This window comes from Notothenia rossii, assembly GCF_949606895.1.
Source record: "Notothenia rossii genome assembly, chromosome: 6".
NCBI classification, from domain to species: domain Eukaryota; kingdom Metazoa; phylum Chordata; class Actinopteri; order Perciformes; family Nototheniidae; genus Notothenia; species Notothenia rossii.
Window position 1 is genome coordinate 65712685 of NC_136909.1, and position 18791 is coordinate 65731475.

General features: G+C 39.6%; 1 protein-coding gene across 1 annotated transcript; it reads right to left on the bottom strand.

Annotated features, from left to right (window-relative positions):
- Nucleotides 1–248: 248 nt before the first annotated feature.
- Nucleotides 249–18784, bottom strand: rab11fip2 (RAB11 family interacting protein 2 (class I)). Its single transcript, XM_079688685.1, has 6 exons — nucleotides 18598–18784; nucleotides 17189–17768; nucleotides 13186–13592; nucleotides 11664–11997; nucleotides 9598–9664; nucleotides 249–5076 (listed from the first exon to the last, which is right to left on the bottom strand). Exons 2-6 carry the CDS (start codon nucleotides 17539–17541, stop codon nucleotides 4849–4851), a joined length of 1389 nt encoding a protein of 462 aa, XP_079544811.1. The 5' UTR covers nucleotides 17542–17768; nucleotides 18598–18784; the 3' UTR covers nucleotides 249–4848.
- Between the last annotated feature and the right edge of the window lie 7 nt (nucleotides 18785–18791).

The following is an 18791-nucleotide window of genomic DNA, read 5'->3' on the forward strand; positions in this document are numbered from 1 at the left end:
TGATAAACCACATATGCTGCAAAATGTAAGATGCAGAGAACATAATTAGAATGTTGTTGAAATTCAGATGTCAAGTAAAGACAGAGGGTGTCATATTATCATAATGATATTCTGTGAAGTCCACTGAAACAAATGTAACATTTGTGATATTGGGCTATATAAATAAACATTGATTGATTGACTTAACCCACAATTACATTTGATTTTTTTATAGAAATGTTTGCCTTAAAAAACTATACAGAAGCACATTTCATTTACAGTGAGTTTATTGAAAATGACATTGGATTTGAATGATAATGATGGTGATGATATCTAAAAGGAACAAGTCAAAACTGTAGTACATGGATGAACTTAAGAAATGCATCACCAAATTCTTCTGAATTAGTGCTTGCGTTGGCACTTTATATAGTCATCATTAACAGCATCATACTGTTATTATATTACATACATTTTCTAAACCCCAACGCTTTTCCAGAACTACAATAATACAAAAAAAGCCATACATTCTTGTACCCACACATCCACGTATGAAAGTCTTGCATATAGGCTATTATGTGAAAACAAATAAAGAAATCATGTAATTTTTTCTGATGAAAGCACTTTTTTTCATTCAGAGTTAATTACATGACAATAAGGTAGTGTGACAAGTTGAGGAAAATGATCCCAATCTTAAGGAATCAATGGAAAAAACAACATATTTGGCAAAATTATAACGTTTTACATAATCAAAACATTTGATTGACATGCAGAAATGACAAGAATCAGCCATTTACTTCCATTTTTTTTTTTACATTACAAGGCTTGTGACTGAGTTCACATCGACTACCTTGAGAAACACGCAGGTATCAAAATGTTATATAAGGTCTCCACCATGTTGGGGCACTAAACTCAACTGACATTCTGTTTATTTGTGTTGGCACCTCGTGCACCAGCCTCCATACAATTGTGTAAACTCAATGCTAACTGGCGAGATCTTTTATAAACACAGTCATCATTTCCTTCAAAAACTGTGTGCCACATTACAAGCACCGTCAGGGGATTTAGCGGGAGCTTAAGTCTTAGTGTCTGGCAGCTGTATGTGGCCTATGGCAAGCAGCATCATATTATCAGTAGAAGACTTAAAAAGCTGCCAGAGGAGGATTGTGAGATCCGACTTGAGCTTTATGCCATCTTCATCAAAAGGTTCAATGCATGCTTCGTCAACGTGGAAAAAAATCCCCATATGTTTGCACTGTTTGTTTTCTTTGAATGGGGTGGACAACACTAACCAAACATACTTTTATGCATTTGCAAAATACTCTATATTAATTAGAATTATAACACAGGCCAAATTGTATAGGACATGTTGCCTCCACGCTTTGCACATTGGAACATTGGCATTGATTGGATGACAAATATTATGCAAAAGAGCAGAGGAAGAAGTGCAATAATGATGCAGGGGTGGTTGTGTTTTTTTTGTTTTTTGCAATGCACCCCTTTACAATGTTGTGCTAGAAAAATGATTTGAAAATGCTTTTCATTTAGATTAGCGATTTATTCTGACATCTTCCAAAGCACCAAATTATATTAAAGCATATAAAGCAAATGTAGCAATCAAGCTGAAAGAGAATATGACAGGCAAAATTAATTAGAACTAAGCAACCCCTCATTTTTCATTTGAACTAAATAACCTCGGGGTCCGAATGTGTTCAACATTTATTTATTACGACCTTATCGTTTGAGCAAAGCAGCAGCGCTTTGGGGCAAATAGTTGACCTGAGTGTAAATCACCTGTTTTATTCTCTGCTTTACACTATAATGCACCATATGTCATACACTAAATACAGAAGCAACAGAACGTGTCTATAGAAGCTGGAATATCCCAACTACTTTGCCAGTATCAGTTTTGCTCATATAGGTGGTAATTACTTTTCTTTCCTACCTTTGAATTTTTATTTGGCTTAACATGAATTCGACTGAATTTCAGACCTAAGTAAGCACATTTGCAAACATTTTACAGCACAGTGAAATGCGCAAAAAGTCAAAGTGAGGAGATATTACAAAGTGACTATACAGTATGTACAATGGAAGTATTGAGACTTCTTCGAAGGTCCATTTACAACTAGCAATACAGAGTAGTTAAAGCAGTTTAAACAATAAAAGCCTGTAACACGAGTTCACACTTCAGCACACGTAGGAAGGCAATCAGTGAGAAGCTTCTCCGTAATGTGAAACAGATTCTTATCCACATATTTTCTTAATTACTATCACATAATACTCATCATTTCGTGAAGTGATTCAAACATGTTTGGCAAAATATATGCAGATCAAATAACCTTCCTCCAAAACGAAGGAATTTACCCAACATCTGTGTCACATCATCGCACAAAACAATCACTTCTTGTCCATAATGAAGATGTCTGAGTTACGTCAGAGTAATAGAAGGAAGGAGGGAGGGGGTTAGCTTGTGAAATTATCTCTTTGGATACACCAAATACCTTAAAGGCAAGCAAGGTTCTATGGCCTTGTAAGTGTTTTGTATATCATTATACATTTCAAAATCACGTATTTCAAAATCGAGCAGGATACATTCAGTAACAAGACAAGTCCACGAAGAGATCGCATACCTTCACATGAAGTAACTCAGCAGCAGAAATAATGAGTACATGACAAACTGTTTTTCAAGTAGTTCATGAAAAAGTGTGTTTTGACATTCCATAGATACAGTGTAGCACTCAACTGTGATTTGGTATCATACAGTGTAAAGGTCAACAATTGTATAAGACTGAAAAGTAATTACAAAATAGATAGAAACACCAGAAGGAAATACCAGCATAAGAACAAAGTCACCGGAAAAATAAGATCGATAAATCAACTACTGTAATATAATACGTGTTTAACACTGTACATGAAGATGCTTCTCATCTAAAAAGGAATACAAAACTTGAATGTAAACCTAAACATCAGGAAGTTATTCAACTATTGTTGAACATCTAGCTCGAACACAGGTAAAGGAGATACAAATGATTCACCTTTAAGTAGTCATTTTGTTCATTTTAGTACCAGGAGTGCGCTCCAAAAGCAGCTAGGGGTGTAACGAAACAACAATATCCATCGATTCAGTGACCAACAATGCAATATCTCTGGTGCAAGTAAAAAACATTCATACAGATATGCTTTTATTTTGAAATCCCTAAAAGGCAGGTTTCTTTTTGGACGAATTTCCATGTAAATCACACCGCCCTCCTACACATTTAAAGATGGTTTTTACATAAATGTCAAGTCATTTTTTTTAGCTATCTTTTGTAAATGTAGTTTTGTTACAAGGGCATATTACATCACCTGGCATTGATCAATAGAAACAAATATTGCATTATTGGTGGAGAATCAACGTTAAACCATATTGTGGTAAAACGTGTTACACCCTTTAACGCTGCCCCTTATTTCACTCAGCATTTGCTCGGTAAAAACTGATACATTCTCAGAGTTAAACATGGAAACAACATATGTTGTTGTGACATTAGCATCAAAGATTGAAGCGACATATGAGATGACATCAAACTGTGAAATGAGGACATTTTGCTTCTGACACCAGCTGTCTGCAACCTGAATGACACTCATTGGCTGTTTACCTCGAACAGTTATGCACTGGTCATAATTATTACCGTGAAGTGGTGAAACACGTTCATATTACTGTATATTCATTTTAGAATTTGTGTTTATAACAGAAAAACTGACATACTGAGGCACAGTACATCATTCATCTGTGACTAGGTAAACACATATTAAAGCCGATGTAAATACATATAAAACTGTATCAGTATGACACTTATGAATGATAATATCTTTTGGGACTTTTACCATCTGTTGAGTGTTAAACATTAGAAAGGGTGATGAGGGAGGGGGAACAGTAGCATTTTTACCATTTTACAAATTCTTTGTTCATATGTAACTGAGCTATAACACATTTATAAATAAAGATTGTTCAGCATAAGTCCACATGTGCATCTTGGTACCATAATTCAATCTTCTCAAAATTGTAATAGAAGGAGATGGTTGATCAGTAGAGGCTGTAACAACATGACTTTTTCCAGTGAATCAAACAATATTAAAAGACATGAGTTTGACTCAAAGCTTAGATTCTAATGTAAACAACAACATTACCAGCAGAATGTAAAGCAAATTATTATTATTGCACTTAAAGTCAGTAAAATGATCACCTCCAGCAAATGACTGAGACACTAATAAACTTAATTGATAGTCATCACAAATAATAATAAAAAAAGAATAGAAAGACAGTAACTGTATGTTTGTTCATTCGAAACCAGATTTCCAGATACTTTCCAGCAACTTCTTACAGTAACTCTCCTCCAGTCTTTCTAAGAATACATATCTGTAGAACAGAGGAGGCTCTAAAACAAAGCTGATGCTTCCTCCTCTGAATGTGTATCGTAGTTTGAGACTCCAGTGTAAACAACGCAACTACAGCTTCATCTTCTCGACCCACTTGACCGTGTTTCAGCAAACAGGAAACATAACTTCAAATACACCATCTGGTAAACTTGGATTTGGCTGCATTTGCACCTTAAGAGCTTTTGAGCCAATGACGGCAGCTGTATGTGCAACATGTGGGGAAGTGCATACCATATTGTCAAAAGAAACTGATTTGATTGGACTTGAATCAATCATTGAATTTCTCTCATCCTGTACCTAACAATACACCGAAAAAAAAAAAAAACCTACACCCATTGAATAAAATGTTCTTTAGGCAAGGACATAAACCATTGAGCAATTTGGCTCTGATGAATACCATTTGTTCTCACTTATTTGACCACATGAGTTCCTCCTTCATTAGCAACTGTTTAACTTTCATTTCTTTTTACCAATTTTACCCGCCTTCTTTTTGGGCTCGTAGGGTGTCCGTAGAATGCTGGGTGTCTCCTCCATCACGCGCACGAGCAGGTTGTCGATGTAGTTCTCCAGCTCTCTGATGTGGGCATCTTTCTTTTTCACCACCTCTTTCTGCTTGATGAGTTCCCGCACAACTTCCTCGAAGGACAGGTTGCTGTAGGCGGCCAGGCTTTCCTGTTTCACCTCCTGGAAGTAAGAAAAAAGGAGTTAGTTTGAGGCTCCATAATCACCATACTTGACATGGATCTTTTGTAAAAGCAACCTGAATGATCTTCTATGAAATGTCAGCATCTGATAAGCTGATCACAATGCGAAGGAGAAAATAGACTAATTAGACGTGTTGGCCTAACGTGACATAGATTGTCATGTGTTTTTCTCTTGTTCTCTGCTGCTAATAAAGGCTAACACAGTTGTTAAGAAGAGAGTGCTGAGATTTAGCGCTCACATGTCAATAATGGCAGATGCTATGATCCAATACTGTGTAACAGTGTTTGCAATGAGAATAAAGACATGTTTAACAGCTCTAATGGGACTTCACTTTGACACTAAAGCATTTAGCTAGAGAAAGTGGTTCTTCTTTAGTTTTAACTAGGGCTGGGCAATATGAAAAATCAAATATGACAGTATTTCTGACCAAATACCTCAAGATCAATAATTGTGTGGGGAGTGTGTGGGAGAGAAATGACCAACTTTGGGATTTTAGCCTTTGAGGACCATTTACATGCACACAAACCTATACATACAGTTGCAAGAAAAAGTATGTGAACCCTTTGGAACTACCTGGATTTCTGCATAAATTGGTCATAAAATGTGTTCTGATCTTCATCTCAGTCACAAAAATAGACAAACACAGTCTGCTTAAGCTAAAACCCCACAAACAATTAAATGTTTTTATTGAACACACCATGTAAACATTCACAGTGCAGGGTGGAAAAAGTATGTGAACCCTTGGATTTAATAACTGGTTGATCCTCCTTTGGCAGCAATAACCTCAACCAAACGTTTTCTGTAGTTGCATATCAGACCTGCACAACGGTCAGGAGGAATTTTGGACCATTCCTCTTTACAAAACTGTTTCAGTTCAGCAATATTCTTGGGAGGTCTGGTGTGAATCGCTCTCTTGAGGTCATGCCACAGCATCTCAATTGGGTTGAGGTCAGGACTCTGACTGGGCCACTCCAGAAGGACTATTTTCTTCTGTTGAAGCCATTCTGTTGTTGATTTACTTCTGTGCTTTGGGTCATTGTCCTGTTGCATCACCCATCTTCTGTTGAGCTTCAATTGGTGGACAGATGGCCTTAAGTTCTCCAGCAAAACGTCTTGATAAACTTGAGAATTCATTTTTCCCTCGATGATGGCAATCTGTCCAGGCCCTGAGGCAGCAAAGCAGCCCCAAACCATGATGCTCCCTCCACCATACTTCACAGTTGGGATGAGGTTTTGATGTTGGTGTGCTGTGCCTTTTTTTCTCCACACATAGCGTTGTGTGTTCCTTGCAAACAACTCAACTTTGGTTTCATCTGTCCACAGAATATTTTTGCCGGTAGTGCTGTTGAACATCCAGGTGCTCTTTTGCAAACTTCAAACGTGCAGCAATGTTTTTTCTGGACAGCAGTGGCTTCCTCCATTTTATGACCAACTTATGCAGAAATCCAGGTAATTCCAAAGGGTTCACATACTTTTTCTTGCAACTGTATAATACAGGAAAGGGAAACCCCCCCCCCCCCCAAAAAAAGCACAATACGGCCTCTTTAAAAACCAGTAAATGACACTTACAATTTTCAAAATCAAAGATAATATCTACTCTCATATCAAAATGATTATATAGTATCAATACATATACAGTGGGGCAAAAAAGTATTTAGTCAGCCACCAATTGAGAAAGTTCTCCCACTTAAAAAGATGAGAGGCCTGTAATTTTCATCCTAGGTAAACCTCAACTATGAGAGACAAAATGAGAAAAAAAAAAATCCATAAAATCACATTGTCTGATTTTTAAAGAATTTATTTGCAAATTATGGTGGAAACTAAGTATTTGGTCAATAACAAAAGTGCCCGGGTGGTGTGTTTGGGATCATTGTCATGCTGAAAGACCCAGCCACGTTTCATCTTCAATGCCCTTGCTGATGGAAGGAGGTTGTCACTCAAAATCTCACGATACATGGCACCATTCATTCTTTCCTTTACACGGATCAGTCGTCCTGGTCCCTTTGCAGAAAAACAGCCCCAAAGCATGATGTTTCCACCCCCATGTTTCACAGTAGGTATGGTGTTCTTTGGATGCAACTCAGCATTCTTTCTCCTCCAAAACACGTCTAGTTGAGTTTTTACCAAAAAGTTCTATTTTGGTTTCATCTGACCATATGACATTCTCCCAATCCTCTTCTGGATCATCTAAATGCTCTCTAGCAAACTTCAGACGGGCCTGGACATGTACTGGCTTAAGCAGGGGGACACGTCTGGCACTGCAGGATTTGAGTCCCTGGCGGCGTAGTGTGTTACTGATGGTAGCCTTTGTTACTTTGGTCCCAGCTCTCTGCAGGTCATTGACTAGGTGCCCCTGTGTGGTTCTGGGATTTTTGCTCACCGTTCTTGTGATCATTTTGACCCCACGGGGTGAGATCTTGCGTGGAGCCCCAGATCGAGGGAGATTATCAGTGGTCTTGTATGTCTTCCATCTTCTAATAATTGCTCCCACAGTTGATTTCTTCACACCAAGCTGCTTACCTATTGCAGATTCAGTCTTCCCAGCCTGGTGCAGGTCTACAATTTTGTTTCTGGTGTCCTTTGACAGCTCTTTGGTCTTGGCCATAGTGGAGTTTGGAGTGTGACTGTTTGAGGTTGTGGACAGGTGTCTTTTATACTGATAACGAGTTCAAACAGGTGCCATTAATACAGTTAACAAGTGGAGGACAGAGGAGGCTCTTAAAGAAGAAGTTACAGGTCTGTGAGAGCCAGAAATCTTGTTTGTTTGTAGGTGACCAAATACTTATTTTACCGAGGAATTTACCAATGAATTCATTAAAAATCAGACAATGTGATTTCCTGGATTCTTTCCCCCCATTCTGTCTCTCATAGTTGAGGTATACCTAGGATGAAAATTACAGACCTCTCTCATCTTTTTAAGTGGGAGAACTTTTGGTGGCTGACTAAATACTTTTTTGCCCCACTGTACCTGTACAGCCTTAGTTTAACACATTTCAAAGCATGACCTCTCTGACTTAAGATGCAACAACTCTAAAATGCCTTTAAGAACTTTTCCCAGGTTTCCCAAAAACACAGAATCTTTGTTTTGACGGGGGAACTGCCAGGCTGCATATTTCTGCAATTAAAGGTCAGGCTGATAAAGACCAAAATAAGGATGCAACCCAAGCCCAACGTTGCTCTTTGAGGACAACCTGCTTGGACGGAGCCGTGTGGTACGGTATGTGCAGATCGTATTGCGCGGGTACGAGAGGAACTGTAATCGTTTTTAATGAGGGACCACTTTATCGCTTCGGTGCTGGGCATCCTCCCCCGAACAGATAGAGCAGCAAAGCCTTCACCCTTGTTTAAAATACCACACTTATCAGCTTCCACTCCCATGCACCATTCAAGCCTCCACTAGCCGGGGAAAGACAATGCAGAAAGACCTGGAGCGGGACTGCTTACCAGGTATCTTATCGCTTCTAACAGCATGGAGGCTACTGTGGGGAGACACGGACCAAAATGAAATATTTGCCACCGAGATTAAATGTCCGATGTAAGAAAGGTTTTAAGAACAGATCTCTGTAACCTATTCCTGGAACACACACAATACAAAAAAGGTGTTTCACCGAAAGATACTGCACTTTGAGAGGGAATACGAGAAGTGACAGCAATATGTTGTGTCGCATACAAGCATGTGTACGTGCATAGCTCTCTCTCACACACACACGGCATAATAATCAGGAGCTTCAGTGGCTGGTGACAAAGGCCTGGAAAGGACCACGAATTGGCAAAGTGATGATGACCGTTTCCCTGCGATCAGTAGTAAGGAGAAGATAAGGCGCACACTTGGCATTCTCCAGTTGTGTCATTACAGTTTCTAATGAGCTCAGCTTTGAGAATCTAAAAGCTCAGTCCTTTGAAATCTCTCACTGCTTGCACCCCCCCCACTCCCCCTGTGTGTGGTTAATTAGGGCCTTGAAGCGGAGGAAATGGGAGCTGCCATTTCTGTGAGGCACTGCGGCATGCACAGGGGCACATGTGTGGATACCGACAGCCCTCAACACCCACAAAGAAAGGTGAGGAAAGCTATTATCAGCATTCTCCTTCTCATTTAAGCGTCACTTCAGCCACTGCTCCTTCATTAATACTATTTGCTGTGTAATAGCTGGCAAATTTGACTTTTCTATTTCAAATTGGAGATACAAACTACAAAAAGGGCAAAACGCCATGTACAAAAAATGTAACAATCATTAAAAACAGAAGAACAAATGACATCTTTATGCTTTTTCCTGACTCCAATTACGGAATAACCCAGCACTATGACCGACCTCACAGAGGGAAATCTCACACCACTTCAAATTACGATCAGATCAGACATGATGACCGATGTGTGCAGCTGCTAATTAGTTGAATGGCACAGTCTGATTCTTTAGAGGACTCAGAGATCAATGTGGCCATCTGCTTTGTCTAATCAAATATGACAAAAAACAATATCACGACAAATCATGTCTTTCTTACCTTTTTCTTGCCGTATATGTCTTTCTTCTTATGGCCAAATGTGATGTCTTCATTTGACTTTTTATCACTGCAAAGCAATCAAAGACAATTCACATAAACACATTAAAGTGACCGTCGTAGCCTATGAGGAATTAAAATATGTGATGTATTTGCTACAGAAGTTCACCTATCAATAATATACTTGAAAACAGCCTTTTGGTATTCCTGCACTGCATTACAGAAGGACCACTGAGCTACTGTACGACAAAGGCAGCAGTAAAAATGATGGACCAGTGCCCAAAGAGATAAGTGGTTAATTGGGTGGTCTATCTCTGCAGAGGATCTCATTACTATAGCTCAGAGGGCTCCGTTATCAAGCCCAGGCCCTCTAAAGAGCCACTAATGACACCTTCAGCTCTGATAAACCAGAACTCAGACACAGTGCCCACCAACTCTTTATGCAACATGGGGAGTAGAGGCAACGGGGCTCGGTGGAGAGGTTTGAACAACAATACTTGACAACAGAATGAAAGAGAGAGAGAGTAGGGGGGTTTCATCAGATGGGGAGATTTCAATCAACAAGGTATTCCAAACTTTAAGGGAATGTTGTAACCAATATCCTGTGGTTCAGTACTGGGTGTTCCACAGGGTAGCAAGGGCACGTTTGGAGATTGTGAGAGGATTGATTGAACATGATAAAAAAAAACATGCAGTATATGCTCTTATGATCTAATGTCAGACAAGACTTAAACATTTTGTTTTTGATTTTGAGCGCTTCACACTTTCAATGTGCTTCCATTAACTGCTTGTATTTGCCACCGATAGGCTCAGAATGTGTGTTACAACAATTTGGAGGGGATCTATTGTTACTGTTGTTATTGTATCCAAACAAGTGTGAACACCTGCATAATAAACATGTTGTCAAAATCAGCAATATAATCAGCCATGATATAGAAAATATTTGAGATGACTGTTAACTATGTTTTATGAACCCAAACACACACATGCTCTGACAGCAGCGGCACCCCACCAGAGCTGTGGCCTGTATACAAAGTAGGATTTTCTGTTAGCACGTTTGTGATAGGCCATATGCTGCAAACCACGCCCCTTTTATGTGAACACGCTCATAACCAGACTGAGGAACACTAGGTTGACATACTGCTTTTGTTAGGGTTAGTAAAGCCAGATAACATGTTGAACTGGCTTCAAGGTACAGGCCTCTGGTGAAGAGTAAAGAAAAACGTTTGATTTTCCATAGGGCCCTTCCATACTGTCAGACTGAGCCCGTCAGGGGCCAAAACAAAAACTTTGAGTTGACCTGTGTTGACAGTGCACTTTGAGTGGAAGGATATGACTGCAGTCCATTCTCCAGTGGCTGTCTACAGCCTTCTTACAAAATACTGAAACAAGTGTGGTCACTATTAGTCACTTGGATATAAAGAAACCATGGGACGCTTGCCTCATAATTTTTTTTTGATGTGAGGCTACAAAAATATACATGAGCATTAATTATAGCTTTGGTTAACCAAAAGAGAGACATTTGCCGAAGGTGCTGCCTTAGGAGGAAGCATTTTAAACCCAAGACGGATAAATAATAACTTGAAGGCATTTTTGTAGCATCTTCTGGATTATATGTGTCCACAAATAGCTGATGTATTTGAGAACTGGAAGTGTTTTTAAGGGTTGAGTTTAGATATACAGATTGGCTTTGAAGTGTGTGGGGGTTAGTCATTATTATTGTTTTGTGAATATAAAAGAGAAACAGAATATGTTCCTTTGTATTGAAAAAACATTATTCAAAGATATTTGTACCTTTCCCCATCATCATGTCTTAATGGACATGTATCTAAATGTCTGTATTGATGCAGAGTAATAGATGTACTTTATAAACTGTTGTTTTATAAACTTGGTGATTTATCGGTGAAATGAATGACTGTTTATCAGGAACAGGAAGAATACCCCAGTCAGTACCCTAATAAAGAAACAGAAGACATTCTGTGAGACGAGTAAAGCCTGGTGCGCTAAATGAGAGTTGGTTGGTGTTTTAATTAGGATAGAATCATACAGAGCAAACAAAGACAGTATACCTGGTTTTGTAGTTGGAGATGAAGGGGTTAGTGTCTCCACTGAAGGGGTTCGGGGAGCACAGGTCTCCAGAGCTGCCCGATCGCCCCCCATAGTTGGTCTTGCGGCCTTCCTTCTTTCCAGTCACGCGTTCCAGTAGGCTGACCTTCTCCTTTTTCTCCTTCCGCTCCGGCCGCTCCCACAGCTGCCCCTGCTCCCCCTCAAATGGATTGCGGTTGCGTGGGAGCGTGGCATACTTCTGTGGCAGGGTGTCACTGATATCAGTGAAAGGGTCACTGTGTGCCTCCCCGTCCTGGTAGCCTGGCACCTCGCTCTGGGAACGCCTGTGAGGGCCGCCTGCAAGACAAACCAAAGGGAGTACATCAACTGCATACTTCAAGATGCACTTATCTGAACAATGTATCAATGCATATCACTAATCACAAAAAGGCCACATTTGTTCTTTTAATAGGTATATTTAGAACTTGAGATGATCACATGGCCAGAAGTCATTGTAATGTAACTGCCTCAGATTGCTGTGCAGTGGAGATCGGACTTTCCTGACGGAGCAGGTGGATTCAGTATTGCCTTCTTTTTGATCCTTTACCCTAATTTGGAGATTTAGAGATTAACAGTTATGTTTTGGGTCATTAATATCAGCCAATTCTGATTGTTGCCCGACACCTTTCAGCTTCCCCTGACAATAGTAAGAATTGAAGTGCATCGGCACAAACCATCATGCATCCTAAATTAGCAAATAGCATGATTGCATATCAATAGCTGACCTAAAAATACATCACCAGATAAATATTTGTTGTGATAATCTTTTTAATTTCAGTCAGTCCTTACCCATCCTTTTTTCCTTACACAATGCAGGACATTAGTACATTTTCTATAATTATTGTATTGTTTTGGGTAGTTGTGCATTATCATTTTGTAGCCCATTCTGTTTGATCTCTTTCTTTATGTTGTTGAAATTGGGAGTATTCTTCACATTGATTTACAGCTTCTGCAACTCAGGGAGAGAGGGGGCAAATGGGAGGCCAATTATACTGGTTAGAAACAGAGGCCAATTAAGGTCACAGATTGATAGGATTGACCTCAATAACTAGGCTAGTGAAGATTGTATAACTTGTTGTGTAAATATCTTTCTTTCTCCATAGCTGTGACTTATATTGACCTCTACTGATGGCCATTACAAATTGCAAAAGCATATTGACAATAAGTCAGTCACACAAGAAGAAGACACTTCATTAAGAACAGGTTGACAGCCAACGTTTTTCTTAAGTAATAGCAATGTGAAATAGTTCCATTTTAGTGCTCTAGAATGATGCATTTTATTCTACAGATATAGCAGGAATGTTTGAGATACAAGGTAGACTCTCTGATCATCAGTGACTCGGTTAATAAATGGGATGACTGTTATTTTAAAAAACAGTAACTCCTGCACGCATTTGCCAACCGCTAAAAATGATTTATACAAGATATAATTCAACTGCCTTATAAACAAGGAATCTCGAAAGAAATAAGAGTTTTGTTCCTCACCACTTTCTTCTATGGAGTTCATGGAATCCGGTTTGGGTCGGAAGTGAGTCCCAATGAGATCGGACATGGAATGGGCTGCAGAGAGTTTGTGGGCCCCAGAGAGCAGCGGCCTCTTGACCTTAGCTTCAGGCTGGGGCTGTGGGTCTGGGGCGAGGGACTGGCGGTTTGGCTCTGCGTCGCTGGCAGCAGAGCGAGGCAGGATGGCAGAGGACGTGTCACTGAAGCCGCTATCGTGTTTGCGACCTTTCATTTTGTCTTTAAGTTTGGAAAAAGGCGAGCGGGGCTTCTCCTTCATGGAGAGGTCGAACATGCTGGCAGTCATGTTGTTCCTCATGAACTGGATGCTCACTTGGATGCGACCTCGTTCTTTCCTCTTCTTCCCCGGCTTAGACTCCAAGGGATACCAGCTAAAAAATGAAAGAGGAGGACGCTTAGGCTGAGCAAATTCAATGAGACAATTTATATAAAAAGAGCAGGATTTGTAAGAAAATCTTCTCAGTTGATTACATGTTATTCAACATAATTCAGTATGACAGGTATACAAAGTCAGAATGTGGTAAAAGTCTATCAAACAATGCGACAAAAGGAAAAAATAGCCCACATTCTCACTAATGTGCTCTACCTACTTCTTTGTGGACATCACTGAAAAGGCTAATTTGAGCAGACTAATCCAACAGCGACACACAAAAGCATGGGCTTAAATCGTTTGAACTTTTTCTGACACACACAGGAATACAATTTATCATTCAGAGGATAAACATTATTCCCTGCAAACTGAACATAGGAAATAGCCTGCTGCTGCTGCTGAATAATATAGACCATTTCAGGCTGCTTTTTGGGCTCCTATTTGTTTAACCTCTCCGCTTCTTCAGCTGGAAGTAATGGGATTTATGCATTCATTCTTAGCGAAATAAAGTGGCATTTGCACAAATCTGGCCTTTGTTCAGAAATGCAACGACAAGCAATTGGGAAATTGCAAAGCCCCGGTGCAGGTCCAGCCAACAGTTCATACATGTTAATGAGACGTATCCTCTGTGTTATAGGCCTTGTGACAATGTCCTTTAAGAAACTGCAGTAGGAAAACCTCTACCAGTCATTGTGTTCTATTTGATGTGTTCATCTGGGAGATGATGAAGGTGTTTTCTAAACTGTGGTCACATTAATATGCTGTATACATTTGCACTCATCCATCATGGTGCCGTTTGATCAATATAATAAATTGTTCTAATTTTTTTAATATTGTTTTGTGAAAAGAACTTGAATTTAATTGACATTTTACCTAAATGTAAGCAATTTTATTTATTTTTTTCATACAATTATTGATATTTCTTTGTGGATTAGGCCAGATTGTGAATGGAGATTTGTATGATCCCTTGAATTCCAGCATGAAATAACATGTATCCGTTCATCCAAAAAAGGTGTTGGTATTGGCTTTCTAAAAGCTGCAGCTGTTCAACGCTATTCTGAATCCGTCTAGCTCGTGGCTCGGGGAGCCGCTCATGAAAGGGCCTCGCTGGGTCTGATTCCCAGGCTGCGCGCCGCTCTCAGTCTGATCAGCAGCCACAGCATACGGCTGCCGTGGGGCCGGGGCTGCACCTCACGTGTGTCTCAAGGCCAAGATAAACCTCCCTGTGCTTGGAACCACAATCCTCCCACTCGGGCCTGGACCGCTGGGAAACTCCTCACAATCAACAAACACAGGTGTGCGATAATTATGGGCTGCCTACTCAGATATCAAGACGGCCTTTCCTCCCCTATATGTGGGTTCAAAAACATTGCGGATGGGCCACGGTGAACACAGGCCCACTGTGGAGAGTGGATATAACATTGAGGCATCATTGTCAAGTATGCCTGCAGTGCAGTGTGGGATTGGGCCAACAAGCAATATGAGTGTATCCATTACAGAACCTCTGCTGAAAAAGTGCACGGCCTGGAGGTGCATCGGCTCAGGCACTTTAAACAAATAACAGCCATCCACGCTGATTATAACATATTGTGATTCTCCTGACTGATGGGCAGAGAGGAAGTGTGCTAATGTCTTTTTTGTGTTGAAATGTGCGGTGAGCTAATTAACACCAGATCCAATTTGGTTATTCTGTTCCTGTTTGCTTAATGTGAGGCTAAAATGTGTGCATGTGTTGGACTTGTAGGTCAACACCCACAATTATATCCTTATGTAACACTGCCTTGACGAGCTATAATATTAGGTGGGATCCGCTGAAGCATTTCATGCAGTAGTGTAACCAGGGGACAAACCTTAACCAAGCATGCAATATGCATAGGGAGGGTGAACAGCCTAGACAAGTTACCAGTTAATGAATAGGCTGACTCACTCCATATACACCCAGTATCAGCCACCAATACATATGATCTACACCTAACCTGACATGTATTCTTGTTTGGCTAAATGAAAGCACCCAGAAAAAAACAAAAAACAGAAGGAAAATGTTTGAGCCCTACACAGAACAGGACTAGATTCAAAATCATGTTATTTAGAAAAGGAAGGGCTATTTTCTATTCACACCTTTTTAAACAATTGTTTGTATAGGAGTGACTTACAAGACATGTTTAGCCAGCTCCACTTGTTTCATTAGGCCAACTGCTACTCACCATCATGTCAGTGATTGTTGAGCTTAAAATAACCTCCCAACAATATGAGCCCATCATAGGAGCCAGCTCTTTGCTATGCCTCAAAAAATAAAGGGTCAACAAGATGGAAAACCTCGATGAACGGAGCACTAATGTTCTACTTCATCTGAAACAATTGTGTTAGATAGATTAGAAGGAACACTCTGGTGTCTGTTTACCTACTGTCAACATAAAAAGATCTATTTGCTTTTTCAAATTAAAACACGCCTGTCTAATAAAATGTAATCGTCTAAAACAAGGGAATAAAAGAGAATATTAAATTCAATTGTATTTAAATCATGTGGTGAACAGGAGTTAGGTCATGAACTTAATTTAGAACCGAGCACAGACTATAACGCACAAATCATTTGTATTTTGTGTAGCTTAATATGGTAAAACACATGTGGAAATGTGGCAAATAAATGCTATTTTTGTCTATTTTGTAATCCACTTATGACTGGAAAACTTCTGCGAATACTTTCCACTTCCTCTCAAAATCCCCCTCTATCACCAGCAGCACGACAATCCGTGAGTATGAGCTGGAGTTACAAAGAACATAAATGCTTATGACATGCAAATGGGCTTAAATTATTACATATGAAAAGTACTATATAAAATGTAAGATTGAATGAAAACTAAATGTAGTGGCATCCAAATACCACAACATTTGATTACTGTACAAACTAATGAAGAATCTCATACGCTTGGTAATCTAGTTTGTATCTGGATCAAGTATTCCTTTCTTCACATAAGTACTATAAAATAATAAAAAAATAATATTCTCTTTGCGAATATCTCTATGGCTATATGTAGCAGTGGGTGTACTATTGTCAGTTACTAGATTTGAAATGACATGATAACAGATGTCAAATCAAGGAGACATTTTGCCAAAACCTGTTGCTCTAAATAAAAACACAATAAAACTATATGGTGAGAATTTTGCAGAACTACCAGTTATATTTCTTCGACCTGTACACACACACATATACATATACATATACATACATATATATATATATATATATATATATATATTGAGGTCTGTTTATCTTTCTATTTTGGACTGTAGATCCTTGTTACTTTGTGTTCTTTCAGCATTTTTGCGGCTAATAAAAGCACTTAAGGATGCATTTTTTGTGACTCTAGCCATCTTATTTAATTCCTAGTTTTTTCATCTACCCTTTTTGTAACACACATAATAAGTCATCTTATTTTAGACTGATGATTTGCACATTTCAATGGGTGTATATGCACTACCTGAAACTATTTAGCGTGAAATCCACGGAAAAAAGTAATCTAAGCATGTTCAAATGTACGGCTTGTTGTGAAACAATATGCCTTGAGGTTAGTTCTTTAAACAGTTTATGATACTTACTCCGTTTTCTTCCGTTCCTTGTTATCGAAGATTTCATTGAGGCTGATGGACCTTTGACCCAGGAACTTGTCCATCCCAACCAAAGAGCGGTGCATCACGATAAAGCAGAGTTCATATACTTCTGGGTTCCCCTCCAAAAGTAACCCCGGTAACTCAAAGGAGGCTTCCTCTCTCCAGACGGGGTTAAGCGTCTTCTCTGCCACCGATGTCGAGTACTTTTCCTTGCCCAGCTGAATGATAGTGTAGGCATCGTTGGTGCCATTTTTGCCCTTGGCCTGTAAACTGGTTGATTGAAGAACAGTGGCTTGGACATGGGTTGGAAACCACTTTTGAGACTGCTCGGCCAGTGACATGGTTATCAACTGAAAGCCATTCAAAACTAATTAATTATAATGTATGCAGTTAGTGTTTTTTTGTGGATGTGATGTGCCAAATGCAACAAACATGTTTCACTATAGTTTGTTGTCCATGTCAGTGTCGGTTAAGAGCCTACAGAAGCAATCATTTTGAGCAAGTCTGATAAATTGAGCAAGCCTCATCTTCTGTCAAATCACAGATGTCCAAGCCACTTGTGAGTCATCTGAAAAAGCACAAAAGGAAACAGAACAGTATTCAGTTTCTTTCCCAGAACCATTACATGACTCATGTGGGTGGAGAGGCTACATTGATATTAAGCCAGATAATATTTCCTCCAGCTTTGATAGCAGTCACTTGCACTAACATGTGATTTTAAAGCAAACACACAGAAAATCAAGACTGAAACAGAGGTACATGTATGCTATATGATGTTGTACACCTGCTATAAACAGATCTCCCCGAGCTGGAGTTTCAGGAAACTGGTGATCTCATGCAGTGACACATTTGGGTGCTGGTACATTGTCACTGACTCAGTGCCATGGTCGTTTCATATAGTACCTACACATTCATTGTACCTGGTTACAGGGTTGAAAATAGGAACATGTATTCAGTTATGTCAAATGATTATTACGAGTGGTGTCAAAGTGATTTTGTCACACTACCCATGAGCAACTCTAGGTTTTATCTTAAGGTGACTCATCTCTAAAGGGTCTGTTCTTCAACTTGAAAGTGTGTTTCATTCATAAATCTGACGTTGCAGGACAACTCAGCTGTATATTACTGAACTGACAAGAGCCACGTGAAACCTATTAGTCCTGGATGTACCTTTAACCGAGCATCTTTCCAGAGATTCGTCCACGAACGGAGCTAGTATTTAACTCATTTCCAATATATAGTTAAATATTGAAGCAAATGTAAACACTAAATTGCAATACTAAATGATATGGTTAAAATGGAGCTTTGTTATAGTTGTTACACTCTGCAGAAGAGCGTTAGATAGATGCAGCTAGCTAGCTTCAGGCACACAGAGCATCACACACACAGCTGCTTACCTCGGTGTCATGTTGTACCGACACTTGAAGGACATTCAGCACCTCAGCTCAGCAGAGACAGCGTTCACAAATACATTCAGGTAATCGTCCCGTAGGAAATTGGCCCACTAAAGTTAGTTGTTGTTGTTGCTGCTGCTGCTGCTGCTGCTGCTGCTGTTGATATTCACTTCTGTCGGCCAGCGGCGAGCTTTACT

Bases quoted from the DNA above. Each gene is read 5' to 3' on its own strand.
- rab11fip2 (XM_079688685.1), bottom strand. From the start codon at position 17,541: ATGTCACTGGCCGAGCAGTCTCAAAAGTGGTTTCCAACCCATGTCCAA. The intron at 11,998-13,185 runs GTGAGGAACAAA...TTTGTCTTGCAG, and splicing joins GAACTCCATAGAAGAAAGTG to GCGGCCCTCACAGGCGTTCC. The intron at 5,077-9,597 runs GTAAGAAAGACA...TCTTACTTCCAG, and splicing joins ACATATACGGCAAGAAAAAG to GAGGTGAAACAGGAAAGCCT.